The sequence below is a fragment of the Myxine glutinosa genome, chromosome 1, assembly GCF_964187855.1.
Source record: "Myxine glutinosa chromosome 1, kmMyxGlut1.1, whole genome shotgun sequence".
NCBI lineage: Eukaryota > Metazoa > Chordata > Myxini > Myxiniformes > Myxinidae > Myxine > Myxine glutinosa.
In genome coordinates, this window is record NC_136261.1 from 131803999 (window position 1) to 131824005 (window position 20007).

Consider the following 20007-nt stretch of genomic DNA (forward strand, 5'->3'; position numbering starts at 1 on the left):
ATTTTCAGTTTTATTGATCACTCTTGAATTGCCTTCTAATCAATCTGTTGCTGAACAACTATTGCTAATCTTTAATATCTTGCATTGGGATGTTACATTATATTGTACACCGCACCTTTCCTTTGCTATCTCCAGGCGCTGCATAACGTCATTGCCTGGCACCGGAGAGGGCTCGGCAATGATGCACGCTGAAAGGGAGTACTCAGTTTTCACTCCGGTTGTTTGTTTGTTTGTTATTTGCCGGAAAAAATTCCGGCAAGTATGTTGATTGGTTGGTTTGTCTGTCTGTCTGTCCATCTGTCTGTCTGTCCATCTGTCTGTCTGTCTGTCTGTCTGTCTGTTTGTGTGCAGTACTACATCTACATTGCTGCACATAGCATCACCATACTTTACACACATGTTTGCCTTGCCCTGAAATAGACTGTGCACAATTTTTAACCCTCTCGGCCCAAGGTCAAGCTCAAGGTCACCCAAAACGTGAAATCAGGGGGGTTGAGTTTTCATTTTAAAATATATTTCAAACCACTATAACTCTAAAAGTACAAGAGATATGCATACACTTTCTGTTACTGACATATAGGAAGTCACATACGACATTTCATTTGGCACCATGACCTTTGACCTTGAGTGACCTTGAAAGGTCAAACTCAAGGTCAATAAAAAAGTACATTCCGGCAAGTCCTCGGTCTCTGTCCAATTTCTAGTCTGTCTGTCTGTCTGTTTGTGCGCAGTACTATGTCTACATCGTTGCACATAGCATCGCCATACTTTACACACATATTTGCCTTGCCTGGGAATAGACTGTGCCCATTTTTTTTAAACTCTCTAGGCCCAAGGTCAAGCTCAAGGTCACCCAAAGCGTGAAATCAGGGGGGGTCAAATTTTCATTTACAATAAATTTCAAACCACTATAACTCTAAAAGTACAAGAGATATGCATACACTTACTTTTAGTGACATATAGGAAGTCACATACGACATTTCATTTGGCACCATAACCTTTGATCTTGAGTGACCTTGAAAGGTCAAACTCAAGGTCAAAAATTGTTTTTTTTTCTAATAACTCTGTCAAACATTATCCAATTCCCTTCTAACCAACACCCCTGAAAAAAAAATACATTCCGGCAAGTCCTCGGTCTCTGACCAATTTCTAGTCTGTCTGTCTGTCTGTTTGTGCGCAGTACTACGTCTACATCGTTGCACATAGATAGCATCGCCATACTTTACACACATATTTGCCTTGCTCTGGAATAGACTGTGCCCAATTTTTAACTCTCTAGGCCCAAGGTCAAGCTCAAGGTCACCCAAAACGTGAAAATCGTGACCGCAGCGTAAAGCCGGGGCAAGGCAGAGTGATACAGCGGAAGGATTCGATGGTTTAAATGAAGCCGTGATGACGCGGATTTTCATTGGGACCCTCATCCTGATTTTGTTACCTCCGCCACCAAAGGTGGTTATGTTTTCACCCCGATCTGTTTGTCCGTTTGTTACTTGCCGGAATAGATTCCAGCAAGTATGTTGGTTGGTTGGTTTGTTACTTGCCGGAATAGATTCGCCGAAATAGATTTTGGGTGGTGAGGGGGCTTGAAGCCAGATTTTAATCTTACAGCCGCCATGTTGGTGCTCGCCGTCACTGCGATGCGAAGCGAAAGATGCCTCAGAGCTGTTACATTCACAATCGCTATGTCGTATGTACTCCCGATACGCATTTCCTTCATTGTAAAAACTACCAAGTCAACAGTTAAAAGGATTTGGAGCCGATAGGTGTTACGGCCTTGACAAGATCGATGGAGACAGCGATCTGTTGGCTTACACACCGCCCAAATAGCTATGTGGAATTCTCTCATGTAGAGATTAAACCCACGTCGTTTGAACTTTGGCAGAGGTCATTATTTACTTTTAATGATCCAAAATGGCCGATAAAAAAGTACATCCCGGCAAGTCCTCGGTCTCTGACCGATTTTTCATTTGTTTGTTTGTTTGATTGTTTGTTTGTTTTTCCGGGTGATATCTCAGCCATCATTTGAGCTAGGAAGCTCAAATTTCGCCACCATATTGAGAAAGTGCTTTGGCAAAAACCGTACTTTTTGTTTTTTGGTTAATAAATTAATTGATTAGTTATTTTATTATTATCGATTAATTAAGTACTTATTTATTTCCTTTCTCATCTGGGAAATATCTCAGGCACCTTTTGGGCTAGGAAGCTGATATTTGAAGATGACAATGGCCATGTGATTTGGCTGTAAAGGCCATTTTTGATTTATTGATTAATCAATTAATTGATTAGTTATTTAATTATTATCTATTAAATAAGTACTTATTTATTTCCTTTCTCATCTGGGCAATATCACAGGCACGTTTTGAGCTAGGAAGCTGATATTTTGACATGACAATGACCAAGTGATTTGGCTTTAAAATATATTTTTGATTTATTGATTAATCAATGAATCAGTAATTATTTAATTATTCGATTAATGACAATTAATTATTTTTTAAAGTTACAGATTCTGATGAAACGGTGGGGGTTTAGGTATTATATTAGCCAATTGATAAATTATTTAATTATTTTATGATTATTATTTATTTATTTTCGTTCTTTATCACTTATTTATTTTCTTTCTCATCTGGGCAATATCTGTGACACCTTTGTGCAAGGAAGCTGATATTCAGACACGACAGTGACCAAGTAATGTGGCTATAAAGGATATTTTTAATTTATTGATTAATCAATTAATTGATTATTTATTGATTCATCAATTAATCAATTAATTATTTAATTATTCGATTAATGACTTGATTAATTTTTTTTAAGGTACAGATTTGGATGAAGAGGTGGTGGTTGAGGTATTCTCGTAGCCAAATGAGTAATAATTTAATTATTTTACCATTATTATTTATTTATTTTCATATTATTCACTTATTTACTTTCTTTCTCATCTGGGCTATATCTCAGGCACCTTTTGAGCTAGGAAGCTGATATTTGGACATGACAGTGACCAAGTGATGTGGCTATAAAGGATATTTTTGATTTATTGATTAATCAATTGATCAATTTATTATTTATTGACGGATCAATTAATTACTTAATTTTTGATGAATTAATTTCATAAATTTTCAAAAAGTTACAGCTTCGGATGAAACACTGGTGGTTCATGAAACACTATTAGCGATTGATTGAGAAACTATTTTCCAATTGCTATTTATTGATTTTAATTACCCAATTAATCAATCAATTATTGTACACCTCTCAGTAGTGTATATATGTTGCTTCTGGGACACTCTCATTTTCCCATTGACTTACATGTTAATTTTCCTCTTAACCTCATTGCCCATTAACACCTCTATTTCTCCCACCCTAATCTTTATGAACCTTTTGTCTATAGTACCTATCCTTAATGTTGTTCATTAGACCACTCAAACACTACAAATATTTGTTTTCCCTTATAGACCTATAATCCTTCTTCTACATATCATCTGGCAGATTATCTTTGACCCACTCAAACATCGACCCATTCACTTACATGTTAATTTTCCTCTCACCTCTTTATGAACCTTTTAGCCTTTTGACACCTATCCTTAATGTTGTTCATTAGACCACTCAAACAATGATTCCCCCTTGGTCTTATGGTACTCTTACTATCAATGATCCCGAGTAGACCACTCAAACATCGATCCTACAAATATTTGTTTATGCATGGGAAATAATTAAATTCTCTTGCCACTCTCTTCACCATCTAATATATTAACAAAGTATATGTTTGAGTTTGGTTCTTTATCAAGATATTTTAACTGAGATAAAATAAAATGATAAACCTCCCTCAATGTTCTTGTTTGAGCGCCTCCTGTGCCACACACCATTTTAAAATTAAAGTATATATTTTCCTGACAACCATCAAAGTTTTCCGTCCACTCAAAAATATTTCCATCTTTTTTACCCAACTCACCAGTATTTAAATTAATTCTCTTATTTGTTTTGTGAACTTTTTACCAGTTGTCTTTTCAATTATACCTATTTGATATTTTTCACATTCGTTATGTTTACCATTTATATACCAAGGTTGATTACACCTCCACTCTTTAGTCTGGTTGGTACTTGGTTCTATCATTTATATAAAAGTAAAAAGGTGGCGGTAGCCGGTTAAAATCCCTAACCCCCCCCCCCCACCCCCTTTTTTAACTTATCACTTATATACTTATATAACCATAAGGGAGACTATCAATTCCATTTTCTAAAATAAACCTCTTATCATCAAAAGCCCCCAATGCTTTCTTATTCACCTCTTCTGAATATAATTTATGTTTATAACTTCTTATTCCATTAATCTTTCTAAACTCTTCTTTCTTTGTTGTTAAACAGTTATAATAATCCTTAAAGTTTATTGTTTCTTTAATAACATTTTTCTTTACACCTTTTAACTTCTTATCAGTCTTTTCAACGTTATTCACAATGTATGTATAAGCATAAGCCTTGGACCTCAATCCCACAAATTCACTCATGACATTTCCTCCTAATTCATCCTAAAACTTTCCAATCACCTTTTATTTTTAGAAGAGAACAACTCACTCTCTGGACTGTAATTAATAGTGTCATAGATATTAATGTCCTTTTTCATGTCTGAATAAACATCATCAGTATTAATTTGCAAAATAAAACTATCTGTATCCATATAAAGTAGATTAACATCATTTTGATATTTCTTCCTGAAGTTATTATAAAAGTAATTATACATTAATGACTTTGATAAATCAAGAATTGATGTTCCAATATAAATAGGTTTGTCCATTTCAATACTCTCTTTAATCAAATGGATCGCACAAAAGTTCTCAGTAAAGACCTCAGCTCTAGTAAAACTCGGTCTATTAATTAATTTTGATGCTTGTTTCCAAGATGTTGATAGTCTGATATTTTGTCTTTTCCTCACATTTTCCATGGTCTTACCAAAGACCGCATTATTCATCAATTTATAAAAGTCTTTCTCAAAATCTGTTTTTGACTCTGTTCTTCTTTGTGTATTAAAATCGATGTACTCCTTTAGCCAATGACTTTGATTGAACTTTAGAACCCTATGGATCTTCTCTACTCTTAGACCTTTTGATAAATATTGTCGCAAATTTCTTTGGTGTAGAACATAATTTTTCTTGTTATATAATGTAGTAAGTAATTTTTCTGTTGATTCACCTATATTAAATGATTGTTGATAATCACTTAACCACTCCTTCTTTGGACTTTCCTTTTCACAAGCAAATGGGAGATCTTTGTGTAGGTTATGAAGTTCCTCTGGATATTTCAAATCGACCTCAAAATAATAACCAACCTTTGAATCATCCAATTCTTTTTGTGTAGAGATACATACATCTTGTAAAACCTTTTTGTAATCTTTTTCCTTTACCCATCTAAGTTTTCCATAAGGAAGAGCCTGAGACATTGCCCAGCCATACAGGTTGTTTGCATCATAATACATCAAGTAGGAGCTCTCTACCGATGGATCATAATTTGGAATGTACTTGTTATTTGCTTTAGCATATCTCTTTGAACAGACTTGTGAAATTCCTCCTCTCTTTGCCTTTTCAATCATCAAAAGCATATCAACATCGGTTATCAAATCCAAAGCTTGTTTTGTCATTTTCAACATCGCACTCCAGGCCAATCCAGGTGCTGTTTAGTAGTGAGCAGGATCCAATCCATATCCAGTGCGACAAACAGATCTAAAGGCTTCAAATACATCGGCCAATAAAAGCACATCAGTTTTGAGATACAAATCGTGATACTCGCCAAGATTCTTGATGTTATATTTTTCCCAAACATTTTGTGCGTGTACATAATCTTTATCAGATATATGACTGTTGTTTAATTTGTTATAGAAATTTTATTTTGAAGGAAGTTGTGTTTCATTGAATCTCTCAAATGAGTCCATATATAGTCATCGGGGTAAATTCCCTTTTGTGTTAGAAAATCTTTATCTAAAAAATACTCTGAAAGACATGGAAACTCTTTTAGATTTTGAACCAAGTTAGCCAATGGATTTGCCATGAATTTAAATGTATCAAGAAATCTGATATGAGTAATAGGAGATGTGTGAATTGTTTTTGTGAATGAAATGTATTTCTGATCCGTGTTTGGAATTGCTGAGATACTTCCAGAAGTCTTTGAGAGTTCCTTGATAAATAGATGTGTATCATAATGAGCGTTGGTATGAAGAAAAACAGGAATGAAAGAGGGGAGTTGATAATTAATATTACAACTTTGATGAGCCGGACCTCTATATTTACCAGTGAGATGAAAATGGTCTCTAACCTTTAGACCTTTACCAATTTTCTTCTCACAAATATGACAGGCAACCTTTGGCTGTCTAAATTCCCTTTTTTCTTTACTTGTTAAGGACATTGGTTTATTGGTTTCTCTCATTATCTTGGTTAATCGGACACAGTCTTTTTCTAGTCGTTTCACAAACTCCTCTGGGGTATTTGAGCCTCTATACACCTCTAACTTGTTATATTCATTACCAACGGATGATTTGATATAATAACAAAAACCACAAGGAGTATGTTTTTGATATTTATTTGTGTATGATTTTTTTGGATCTGGAGAAGCAGTATCAATTTTTTCTAAAATACTTTCAAAATCAGCATATATAACAAATGGATGTTTTATTGTTTTCTTTTCATCTTTGAATGTGATCTTTGAGCCTTTTTTAGGCATGTTGATTACCATTGATTTATGTTCACCACAATAATTTGAATGTATATCTAATCTTTCTTGTGTATGTAAGACGTTAAGACAACGCATACAAATATATATTTTATTTGTTCTTTTGCATACTTGTGGTTTTATTAATTTTGTAATATCTTTGATGTATGTATAATGTGAATTTTCGTCTGAATTAAAATATAGAAGATTAATATGAGTTTGTTTACAATTGTCAGAAAGCTTTAAAACCTGAATGTTGTTTGTTTCTGTTAGACCATAAACATTAACTGATAAATTATTCAACTTTTCAAATTTAGGAATATCATTTAAAGTCATCGGAAACTTTAGATCTTTCGTATTTAATGTATTCTCATATTTTTTATAATGAGATACTCTTTCATCATGAAAATGTGGTGCATGAAAATGTGTGCAAGAATAGACCAGAGAAAACATTTATTGTCTTTATTTTTGATATTGATAACTGCTTTTCTATTTTTGATAACACTGGGTAAATCAATGTAAGAAGAAGCTTTTAGAGGATCTGATTTAAGAATATGAATGTCTATGTAAATAATTTTTCCTATATTGAATCCACTTCCTACGATTGAATTATCCACATCTTGCTCTTGTTTAATAAGTTCATCATAGACTCCTGATGTTTTAAAATCTTGATATGAAGATATAAAGTGTGGCTCAGTTCTCATGTATGGTGTATCTATAACTCCTTCGTCCTTTGTCATTTCTAATTTTACTCCCATATAAAATTTAAGTGGTTTCATTTCTTTTCGTGTTTTTTCAATCAACGTTTGAACAGCAGGTTTAACTATTTCTACAGCATCAACTATAGACTCTGGTTCAGGAGGTTTGAAGTTAAAGACTCTTATTTTAATATGTCCTTTGAATGCGCCATCAGAGTTTTTAGTTGTGATAAAATTTGATAAATGTTGATTTGTTTTAAGATGTATTTTGAAGCCTTTCTTGAGGATATTTTAATTACAGGCAGAACAGTGTTTTGTTTCCTTCTGAAGAGGAGATAGTAGGTGAAGTAGATTAAATGTGTGTTTGTTAGTTTTAAGGTGTCTTTTGTATTGTTTATATTCTTGTTCACAAACGTTGCAATACGTTGCTTTGATCATATTTATATAGCAAAATTATACTTAAAGTAAAACACCTTTTTAGAGGCTTTTTTAAAGATGAAACTGTGCTTAAAGTAAAACACTTATAGAAGAAAGTGCCTTTTTACAGGCTTTTTATACATGAAACTATACTTAAACTAAAACACTTTTTCACTCAAAATCATCTGAGTCATAACTATCACATGAATACTCAGAATCATACTCAGAGTCATCAATAAACCTACTCTCATAACTATCATTTGAGCACAAACTATTAGCATCATAACTATCATCTGAGTTCAATGAAATACTATCATCACCATCGTCCGAGTTCAATGAAATACTATCATCACTATCGTCCGAGTTCAATAAAATAGTAAAATCTTCGCTGCTGTAATGACTCATATTTAATTAGCAGGAAAAATATTCCCATCAATATACTTTCTTTCATTAATAGATTCAATCTCTACATTTTTAATATCAAAAGTTATCTTTAAATAATCTCTAACTATCATAGAACGAAATGACATTTCACCAGAAATATTAACATCATTCATTTTACTTAGATCTACACCCTTTGGATTATTAAAGAAAATGCAAATGTCTCCTCTAGAATTATTAATGGTCTTATCATTCATTTTCAAAGTATCGCGATCGATCACTTTTTCAAGCTTTGAATAAATTGCCAGGAGTAGAGGAGAAACTTTTGTTAGATTTACTTTAATGGATGTCTTTCCAGGTATAGTTAGAGCTCTTCCTTTAAATGAAATAGAGGGGCTCATGTTATTTTTCATAACTGGTTTTACCCAAAAATTTCCATATTTATCTTTGTTCAATTTAACATCTTTGACATATTTTTCTATATCTTCCACCGAAGTAGAGATTGATTGAAATTTGTCTTTTGTGCTTTGAAACATTGTATTTATTAACGAATAAACTTGCGTTTAGTTTAAGTAAAAGTTTCGAAAATAGCTCAAAAAAAGTTAGATGACTTGTTTTCCAAATATATAAATGAATGATTTTTTACCCGTTTGGGAAAATAAGATAAAATTTAATAACCATAAAAACATTCCAAATTCATTGAGATGTCTAATAGTTGGTTCAAGCGGATGTGGAAAAACCTGCTTGCTTTTAAAGATGCTCCTTACCCCCAACTTTTTAGATTATGATAATTTAATAATTTTTATGAAGTCAAGTTTTCAACCCGAGTATCAACTACTATCACAAGGTTTTAATGCGGGTCTTAAAAAGGAAGACATTATCGGTTTATTTAAACTTCAAAACAAACTAAATGATTACAACATTGATGATATAATACAACTATTTTGTGATACACAGAAATCAAAATCAAAACCCATAACTTGTATTCTCAGTGATAATACGGATGATATACCTTCACCTCAAGATTTAGATAAATCAAAAAAGAACCTCGTTATCTTTGATGATTGTGTTAATGAGAGAAACTAAACAGTAATGGATAGCTACTATACAAGAGGGAGACATTCTTCTTGTAATTGTATTTATCTTAGTCAGTCATATTTTCAACTCCCTCGGCGCTCAATAAGAAACAATGCCAATACTTTTATTTTATTTAAGTTAAATTCAATAGATGTAAATAATTTTTGGAGAGATAATTGCTCTACGTTATGTAGTAAAAAAGAATTTGAAAATTATATGAAACACACGATTGGAAAATATAAATATATTGTTGTGAAACAAGATGAGATATTAAAGGATGTATTTTTATTTTAAACATAATTACATATATAAATGACAACAATTATTATTAACCTTGTGGGTAAATCTGCTTCTGGAAAGAACTTTCATAAATCTAAACTCTTGAATAGTAAAAATGAAAAGATTGTAAGTTTTTTTTAAAAACACCCTATTATTCGTTTTGTGAGTACTACAACCAGAGCAAAGCGACCAGGAGAAGTAGAAGGGAAAGATTATTACTACATTTCAATGGAGGAACATATGCGATTGAGGAACGAAGGTCAAATATTTGAGGAGGTCTCTCTTGGTTCTACAAAATATTCACATTGTAAGAGTGAGTTAAATAAAGTAAAATCTAATTAGTCTAGTAGGAAGACTAGGTCCCCCTGCACCCCCCGGAGATATACTTCTAATCAGTGTTTCTAGATTGGAAAAAATGTGTAGAAAATGACTAGCTATGGCCCCAAGCTGAAAAAATGTCCCACATACCATTTTTATGCAAATTACTGCTGCCATTATCAAAAAAACGATTTTTGACATATCTCAGCCAATATTGCAGATAATTGAAAAATGAAGGTGTCTAGACCCATGTTTTGAAGGGCATAGATCATGATAGAACTATTCATAACATGATTACATGTGTCTATGGTATACTAGTATGCTAATTAGTGCTTTATTTACAAAATAATCACAGTTTTACGAAATAATAGACTCATATTAAGGTCCGTCTACACAGACGTTAACACAAAGTTCATATAAATATAAAGCTGGTTTCTACAGTTTCAAATGTATAATGTACTGAAAGAAAATGATGTACCTGATGATTTAGCAAAGCGCATGAACGTTTCTTCCATTGTCTTGTCGACAGCACTGAGTGCCCCTGGTATCATCGAGCGAGCCACTGCGATTGCACCCATAGTAAGCAGGTCCTTGGCCCCTGGGTGCGTGCTTTCCAGATTTGTCAGGTGGACTTCCAGCCAAGTCAGATATCTGTAAAGTACAGAGAGGGAAATACTGTAGACATTTATTGGAATAGCTCCTCTCATAATACATGAACCCAAGTATCAATTAAAATCTACTCAGTGATGGTTATACATTTTACCATGTATGCTACACAAACCTGGAGTAGTTGTGTCCGTCAAAGGCGAAGAAGATATCTGCCATCTCTCCGTTACACTTGTGAAACAGCTGGAGGTTGTTGGTCTTCACAGAGTGGAGGAGCATGAAGACAAGATGGCAGTGGGTAATGAACGACATCCAGAAGGCAGCTGTCTTCCCCAGGTGGCCCTTGCGCACCTTTTCCTCAAAGGCATGGTACTTTTTGATGAGGAGTAGAGTTGAGGGGTCTTTGAGGGCTTCATCGAGGTGCTCTCGGTTGCAAGACTGGGTCATTCTGAGAAGCACAGCAGGGTCAGAGATCATGATGTTCTCCTCCTCAGTGAATCTCTCCATCAACAGCCTCTCCATTGCCTCACACACTGTTTTGAGGCAAAAGAGGGACTTTGCGTAGGCCTTTCCACTGAGAACACCTTTGAGAGATCCACTTGTTACTAGTTGTGCCTCAAAGAGAATCTCTGCATATCCAGAACCACGCATCTTGTGTCCAGTGAGCATCCCGATGTAGTTCATGGATGTGTGGAAGGGTCCAATCGTTACTACATGACTAGCAAATTCATTTGGCCAGCGCCAGATGATGGGAAGGGCTTTCATGCAGACACCCAGATCAAATGTATTCAGGACCCATCTCTGACCCACCTCAGCAGTTGCTGCCTCGGAACGCTTCAGTAGCTCACGAACAACTGCGTTGTCTGTGATCGGTTGGTGGATAGGCGTGCAGTAGTCGACTGTTGATTTGCTGGGTGGGGGAGAACCAGTTGCAGAGGTGAAACCCCCTAGCCCAGGCACAGGCTGCAGGCCACAGCTTCCGATGTATCTGATGAAGAGCCAGATGTAGTACTCTTGCATCGTAGTGGCATAGACTGTGTCATTCTCTGCTGGCGGTGTGAATGATGAGCCTTCAGGGAACTTCGGGCCAACGCGAGTAAAGTGCAAGGGTGGGAGAGTTTTTGGTGTGTCGACCTTCAGGCTACGCTGTTGTGACCTATTGATGGTAGGTAGCATTCGGTCCTTGCTGCTCTCGAACCCGGGCTTGACCTCCTGCACCATGATTCCTCCAGCACTGTTTACAATGTTGCTGCCGTGCACACTGGTAGTGGTTTTATTCAAGTTGTCCCACTCACAGTGGAATACAAGGTTGCCCTCTCCTGTCACAATTTGTGGTGTACGATAAGTTGAGACTTCATCCAGGACCTTGGCGAGAGCAGTTTCCAACTCCAAGGCGAAATCGTAGCTCTCAGAGTGTCCAAGCCTGTGTAGTATTGTGGTGAGCTGTTTGCTTCGGAACAGGTGCCTTACAGTCACACAGAGGAGAATGTGCTTTGGTAACTTCCATTTTCCATCTGACACTGCACGGCACAGATCTTGTCCAATGGAGAAGACCAGACGCTTCACCTTTTCTGTCTCGATGCCCTCCTTGCCAGTCATTAGCACGCTGAGAAAGCGGACAAGGTCTGGAGGTAGGATGTCTTCAGGATTGAGCTCCATGTCTTCAGCTGTTGGTGGCCATGGTTGGTCTTTACACTCTCTGAAAGCCTGTAGAATACCCTGGCGAAGTTGGAGGGCAACATTTTGGTTCTTGTTTGTGCTTCCGAGTGTGAATGCTCGTGCGAGAGCATTGGAAACTGTTATGTTTGAGCTGTGCACAAGCCAGAAAGAAATGACATCACATTTGTCATGATCAACCTTCGTGAAGTGGATATGCTCCTTGATTGGGTCATTCTGTAGGCGTTTCAGTAGTTTCTCTGACCGATAATTTGAGTTCTCATATCCATTCAGTTTCAGTTCCTCGACATAGAGCAAGCGCAAGGAAGAAAGCTGTAGAACTTTATTCTGCTGGATGACCTGGGTTTGAATGTGTTCCAGTACTGAGTTGAATGCCTTTTCATGGGCGGCTGACATGCAAGCCTGCTCCTTTGGTGCTTCGGCTCTGTGAATCGCACGCTCATAGTTGTAGAATGCTGTGCGGAAAGCTTTAAAACATGACGGATGGTGTTTGGCCTCACATGCAAAGAGGTCTTTGTTTTTCACCTTTCGATGGAGTCGATAGAGACCCATTTTCTCAGCCCGTGTTTCGATTTGCTCCCATGCATTTTCTTTGTTTTTAAAGGATGGGAAGGTTGTAGGCCTCTCAGTATTGCGATGAGCATCTTTGGTCTCAACTTTCTCACAAAATATACACTCTGGCGGGAAGATGGGTTCAGCAGAACCTCCTGGTTTACGAGGAGAGTGATGCCATGATGAGGTTGATGGCCCTGGTTCTGTATCATCTCCCAGACGATGAAAGTGGCGGACAAAGTGCTTATAACACTTGCTGTGATATCCTACTCTTTCTAGGTCATCAGGAAGAGTTGCCGGGATCTGATCACATACTGATTGCATACGACATGGGGAGTCATGCGGTTGGTTGAGACGTCTATCCCGGATCTTTTGAAGCAGTTGCAGTTTTTCTGAAGCAGATCCTTTAATTTTACGGAGGGGCGTGAAATCCCCATGATCAGACATGGATGGTACATGAAGGATGCATGTAGGAGGAGAGCTTTGGGCTGCAGGTTCTACACTCCGTTTTCTTTTGGGCATGCTTGCTGTCGATGTCTACCATCACTGTTAAATGACAAATAAGAAATCACGAATGATGTTAAAAGTGCCTGTGAAAGGAGGCTCTGAGTTTTCAGTGAGGTAACAGAGGTTCTGAGTCATGTTCTACACTAGGGTACTTTTTAGCTGACTAAACCATGTTTAGTGGCATCAAAAGTGCTAATAGCTAAAACATCTAAATTCTTCCACACTAACGTTAGCTATCTAGGCCAATGAAACATTGTGCTAAGTTACTGTAGCTAGCTCAGCTGTCGTGCCTCTTTCTGGTTCAATTCATATACAGAAGTCAACAGATATGTCTCATGTTTGGCATTAACAAAAGTTTAAGTTACACCGACATTAGGAACATACTGTACATAGATGAGGCTAGCTTTAACGTTAGCTAACATGGTGCTAGCTGGCTCAGCTGTTATTCTGCCTGTTTATGATTTCATGCAGAAACTGAAGTCAAGAGTGTGAGTAACATTATAGTTAGCATCTTACCTGGCTAGATTGGAGGATGAATACCAAGAACAACACACAGATGGAATGGAAGACTGAACTTTCAACTGAGGTATTCAATAACATCAACGTTACCAATTGATACGAGCGCGCGACATTACCAATTGATACGAGCGCGCGAGCGCGCATGTTACATGGATGGAAATGTAAAATGGCAGCTATAGCAGCACTAATTTGGATCTCTAGTCTGTCATTTCTGCACTGTGATTGGATAACATAAAAAAATATGTTTGGGAGTTAACAGCAGGAGTTGGTAGATTTTACGTGGGCTGGGTGAGAAACCTTTAAATAAGCAAGTGAAAATCTCTCGCAATACAAAGTCAATGGTGGGAAGAAAAGTTGAGTGGTACCAATGTTACTGCCAATGTCCCGCCCCTATGCAAGACTCAGGAGCATCTTGTTGACATTTAACCTTGAAAATACCTGGGTTTAGACCCCTTATGTACCATGTTAAGTTATCTGCAGTATTAACGTATCCTTATCATTTGTAAAACTGATTATTTTGTAATTACAGCATTAATATGCATACTAGTATACCATAGACACATGTAATCATGTTATGAATAGTTCTATCATGATCTATGCCCTTCAAAACATGGGTCTAGACACCTTCATTTTTCAATTATCTGCAATATTGGCTGAGATATGTCAAAAATCGTTTTTTTGATAATGGCAGCAGTAATTTGCATAAAAATGGTATGTGGGACATTTTCTCAGCTTGGGGCCATAGCTAGTCATTTTCTACACATTTTTTCCAATCTAGAAACACTGATTAGAAGTATATCTCCGGGGGGTGCAGGGGGACCTAGTCTTCCTACTAGACTAAATGGTCTTGGGATTTTAGAAACTAATCCTGAAGGAATGAGACAAATTATTAAACAATTGTGTGGTGATGGAGTTAAGATTTTATCATTCGGTTTTGATATCGATGAGGAGACTCAACGCAAACGTATGAAAAGCAGAGATACAAGTATTAGTGAAGAAGAAATAACAACTCGTATTAATACCAATAAAGAATATGATGAAATATTTAAAGAAAAAGATTTATTTCAACACATTTACTATAATGACGAAGAAAAGCTAAATTTTCCCATTGATCTTTACAATTCATTAAATGATATTTTTCAATACTAAATGAATGCTGAAGAAAGCAAGAAAGTTTAAGGAACATCAAGAGTTGGTTTCAAAAGTTGTAAAGCAACAGGAAGAGATAAAGAAGAAACGGAGACAGAAACTAACTGGTGAAGAAGCCTTTGAAAGAAAACAAGAGAAATTTTTTAAACCGCTTTAAAAAACTCAACACCCTACAGTTCCCACGGTAGAATTTACTCCGAAAAAACTTCAAATGCTCAAAGATTTTAGTCAGATAACAAAACAAGAACTTGGAAAATTACAATATGATGATGAAGGATTATTTCGGAAACTTGAGGAGGTAAATCAACCACCTAATTATGTTGTGGAAGCTCTTCAAAACAATGAATATTCGGCGGGTTCAAAAACCAGAGCAGGTCTCATTCCAACAGAAGAACCAGCAGTGTTTGATCTTGTGGAAGAAAAGGTATTGATATTTAATGATGAATTGATGTTCTTGAGTTCTACTCAACCAAATGTTAAATTAACTCCAAGATTAATGTTTCTTCTAACAAACCCCGGATTCAGCGGTTCAAAATATTTTGAGGAACCACTTGATATGGAAAGAGAGGAAGATAGGGTATATATTGAGTTGCTAAATGCATTTGATTATGGAGTTTCTGTTGCTGGTAAAAGTAAGAAGAATGAGAAGGAGAAACATATTATTGATGCTTTAAGTAAGCTTGGTTCGGGTGTTAGTTTTCTTCCAAATGACCCATCACAATTAGTTAATAGGCTATTATTGTTGTTAGGTAGTAAGAAGGCTGGAAACAACAATTGTTTTAATGAATCCTCAGCCATTTTAGATCAGTTGATGAACATGAAAATAATTAATAAATGTCAATACAAAGATATTTTATTAGATATTAAATAAGTTGAGAAGCACAATCCTTAGTTTTAATTTCACAACGAGCGATTACACAGCTTCATTCCCTTACCCACTACAACTTGACCCCCTTACCTCATATGAGGCATCTTTGTTGTCAATGGAAACTTACAATACCCTTTTTAATATCACAGAGAAAAACAACAAGTTTAGTTATAATCCAGGAAGTGGATATAAAACTATAACCGTTTCACCTGGAGCTTACGAGATTTCTCAAATATCTTCAGAAGTCTCTCGCCTTATGAAAGAAAAAGGTGATGAACCAAAAAATATTGTAATAGATATTCAAAAACACACTTCAAAATCAACTATTAAACTTAAAAATAATTATAAAGTTGATTTCACGATTGAAAATTCGTTTAGAGAGCTATTGGGTTTCTCTTCAAAAAAGATTGAAAATAACGGGACGTTTTACAGTGATAATGTTATCCAAATATCCTCCGGTATAAATTCAGTATTAATTCATTGTGATTTGATTGATGGTGCTTATAACGATGGAATAAGAACAAATACAATATTTTCATTCAGTGCATACTCAACCCCGATTGGTTATAAATTTAATATGGAACCAAAAAATCTTGTCTATTTACCTGTGTCAGGAAAAACCATATACAGAGTAAATTTTAGGATAACCGACCAAGATAATCGTATGATATCCTTTAATGATGAAATTATATCCATCAGAATTCACCTACGTGAAGTTTTTCAATAAATAAATAATGGTTATTGTGAGAAAACATGAGTTGGGAAAATATAAAATAATTACAGGGGATGGGATGTTCCTTTCACCATACTATACAAGGTATGTGGGTAAAGGATACTATAAACCTAAGAGACAACGAGGTGTTGGTCATCAATTTCGAAATAAAGGAGATGGGATAATTGATACTCTAATGGGTATTGGTTCAACCATCCTTAAACATAAAGACCTAATTGGTTCAACTGCTTCTGCCGTGGGCTCCGTTGCGGGTGCTATAAAGATAATAAAAGATGCTCAAAAGGAGTCTCATAAATTACAAGCAATGAAAGAAATAAAAAAAGGTAAAACTCAACTATCTTCACAAGAACGACAAAAAATCATTAAAATACTTGGGTCAGGGTTTCAACGATTTTAATACTATATAAATACAAGTATGGAAGCGATTGATAGTATCTATGATTTGGATGATACAATTATCATTTCAAACTCCACAAAAAAGGAAGACTATTTTAAGGTAAATGCTATAACAGGAACAGACTGGAATTCAAACAGAACAAAAAGTTTTGAAATAAATAATCAACAAACTTACTTGAATATAGCTGATAGTTTCTTGCTGTGTAAATTTAAATTCACTAAGGCTGCGAATAATACTAATGCTACACTCGTAAATGATTTCTTCTGGAAAATGTTTGATAGTGTTCGCCTGTATATTGGAACACAAGAGGTTGAAGCGGTTGATTATGTCTCTGCTACATCTGAAATGCTGAAATTTACACTATATTCGTTTGGTGATAGAATGGGTAAGGGAGCTGTTGAAGGTTTTATTCCTGATATGTCAACGGGTACAAACACAGACCCTGGTTATAGTCAAAGGAAGGCAATGTATAATGATGACACAAAACCAGAGAATAGTTTTACGGTAGCAGTACCTCTGAAAGGTATATTTGGATTTTGTGATTATGACAAAGTTTTGTATGGTCTTAAAATTAGATTTCAACTACAAAGGAATGATAATGTAAATAGGTTGCTTTTTGGGGTTGAAAATGCTTTTGGAGACAACAATAAATTTGTTATTAATGATTTGTGTTGGTATATCAGTGAATATACTCCTAATCTTAAAACGGAAGAGATGTTAAATAGAAGACTTAACTCAAAGAAACCGCTAAATGTATCATACCTTAAAAGAAGATGTCAACACGTTAAACTGGAACACACTACCTACACTTGGAATTTGGGTGTTCTTCAAGGAAAGCCACGATACCTCTGGCTCATTTTTAAAAAACCAGATGGAGAGGACGGTACTAATAAGAATAATGCGCTGAGTGATAATGCTAAGGTGAAACAACTTCGGGTTTCTCTTGATGGCACATTTTATCCGCGAGATAGATTGGAAATTGATTGGGAAAAAAATGATTATGCGGAAGCCTACAAGTCCTACCAAAAGGTGTGTGAAAGTAATGGTAATAATGGTCCTATTTTGGATATGGTTGCGTTTCAAAAACTTTATATAATCTACGCAATTGACCTGAGTTCTCAAAAGGAAACTATAAAGTCTAATCGAGTGGATACTTCTCTATACATTGAAAGAGGGGAGAGTGAAGAGGTTAATGCATATTGTTTGCTTTTGGAGGAAACAGAATTACAGATTAATACAGATAATGGTGTTATGATTAATATCACATAGGTTTTTTCTCATAAATAAATGGTTGGGGTATATGTTAATCAAATCAATCTTAATAAATTAACATCTTGTATTCAAAATCAAAAGCCTTGTATTATTAATGTTAATACAATTCAAAGAAAAGGAGCTGTAAGAATTTATGTTTTACTCACACACACACAAGTAAAAACACTAAATGATGTTGGATCTCTTAAAATTAAAATGACGAAACCTATGTTAAAGAAATATTCAATAGACGAGTCAAGAGGAGGATTTCTCCCGTTTCTAATTCCTTTATTTGCTGGTTTAAGTGCGGCGGGAGCATTGACTGGTGGTATTTCAGCAGCGGTAAAAACTGCTAACGAAAGGAAGGCACAACTAAAAGCTCAAAAAGAATTGGAAAGACATAACAAGGAGTTGGAGAAACAAATTAGTGGAAGTGGTGTAATTGTAGATTTTGCTCAAAAACTTGAAAGTCTACCTGATAAAGCTAGATTGTTGGTTAGAGATATGCTTTCCTCTATCGCTCAAGCGGGTGTTAAACTAACTAAACGGGGTAATGGATTGTATCTTTCTCATAAATAAATGGATAAATGGTTTAAACAATTTGGAAAGAATACAACGTCAAATATAGAAGTTACTAAGTATTGTAAAACACTAAAAATTGATAATGTGGTTATTTGTATGAGAGATGAATTAATACATATAAATAAGAATACAAAGAATATTATTATGAATTTAGACACACAGAATGGTTCTCATTGGGTTTGTATTTATAATAATCAGGATAAATATTATTTTGATAGTTATGGTATGCCACCACCTGTTGAAGTAATACAATTCTTACAGAATGGTGTTTATCAAACATTTCAAGTTCAAGAAATTAATTCTAAATGTTGTGGTCAATTATGTTTATATGTATTATTTCAACTCAACAATAATGAAAATTTTTATGATATCATTTTTAATCTAATATAAATGACTTATGTTGGAAAAGATGGTTCTATCTTTGGAAAATCCTCTCAGGATATTGATTTATCAAATTATTATACAAAGGCACAGGCTGAACGACAAAAATATAGTGTAAGTAAAAATATTAATATGAAGAATACTTATAAATTAATCAATTATCCAAACCCTACAGATGCAAATGACTTAATTAGATTTAGTGATTTATCACAATATATATTTTTAAAGAAAACAGCACGTTTTGTTAAACAAGTAAAATTTACAACCACAACACCTGGTTATACTGACCATACACCTTTCCTCATTGAATTTAACTACCTGCTTACAATTGAATTTTATAAAGAAGGACATATAGTTAATATGCGAATTAATAAATGGGGGTACGATATGCCTGATTTAGGGTATAATTGGTCTTTTTCAATAAACATAGAAGACCTACATGATTTGAATCAGTCTCGTAAAGAAGAATATTATCCACTTGGTGAGGATATGGATTTATGTGGAAGTACAATTAATAAACAACAAATACATGGTTTTAAGAAAAGAAAAATATATGATAGTATAGCGATGGTTAGCATGACAAAGAAGGAAGGTCATGAGATAAGGATAGAAAGCCGAGGAATACAAACCGATTTGGTAGTGGGAAGATGGGGTGGTATTACCTGTCATAATATTAATCTCACATATATTTCTGATACATAAATGGCAGGAAGAAGACTACAAGAGAATTATAATTTTTGTATTCAAGGATACCTACAAGAAAAGGGTGCTCAGTATTACATACCTTATGATTTGGAGCATATACATGGGAATTTTGTCATAAAAAACTGGCCTTATACTGATATTGTTAAACCCACAAATAGAGACTTGTTTAAAGTATTAAATAAAAATGAACTTCTCAAAGTTATGAAATATAAAACTCTTTTAG

General features: G+C 35.1%; 2 protein-coding genes across 2 annotated transcripts in view; one reads left to right on the forward strand and one right to left on the reverse strand.

The window, feature by feature from the left end:
- Positions 1–20007, forward strand: part of LOC137428581 (receptor-type tyrosine-protein phosphatase delta) — a 417416-nt gene that overhangs the window by 23031 nt on the left and 374378 nt on the right. The gene's annotated exons all lie outside the window — the stretch shown is intronic.
- On the reverse strand, positions 380–14536 carry LOC144889788 (uncharacterized). Its single transcript, XM_078770988.1, has 3 exons — positions 10639–14536; positions 10336–10508; positions 380–387 (listed from the first exon to the last, which is right to left on the reverse strand). The coding sequence occupies exons 1-3, from the start codon at positions 13212–13214 to the stop codon at positions 380–382; spliced, it is 2757 nt and encodes a 918-aa protein (XP_078627114.1). The 5' UTR covers positions 13215–14536.

Coding starts and splice junctions, on each gene's coding strand:
- LOC144889788 (XM_078770988.1), bottom strand. CDS start 13,214: ATGCCCAAAAGAAAACGGAGTGTAGAACCTGCAGCCCAAAGCTCTCCT. Junction 10,509..10,638: donor GACGGACACAACTACTCCAG/GTTTGTGTAGCA, acceptor TGTACTTTACAG/ATATCTGACTTGGCTGGAAG.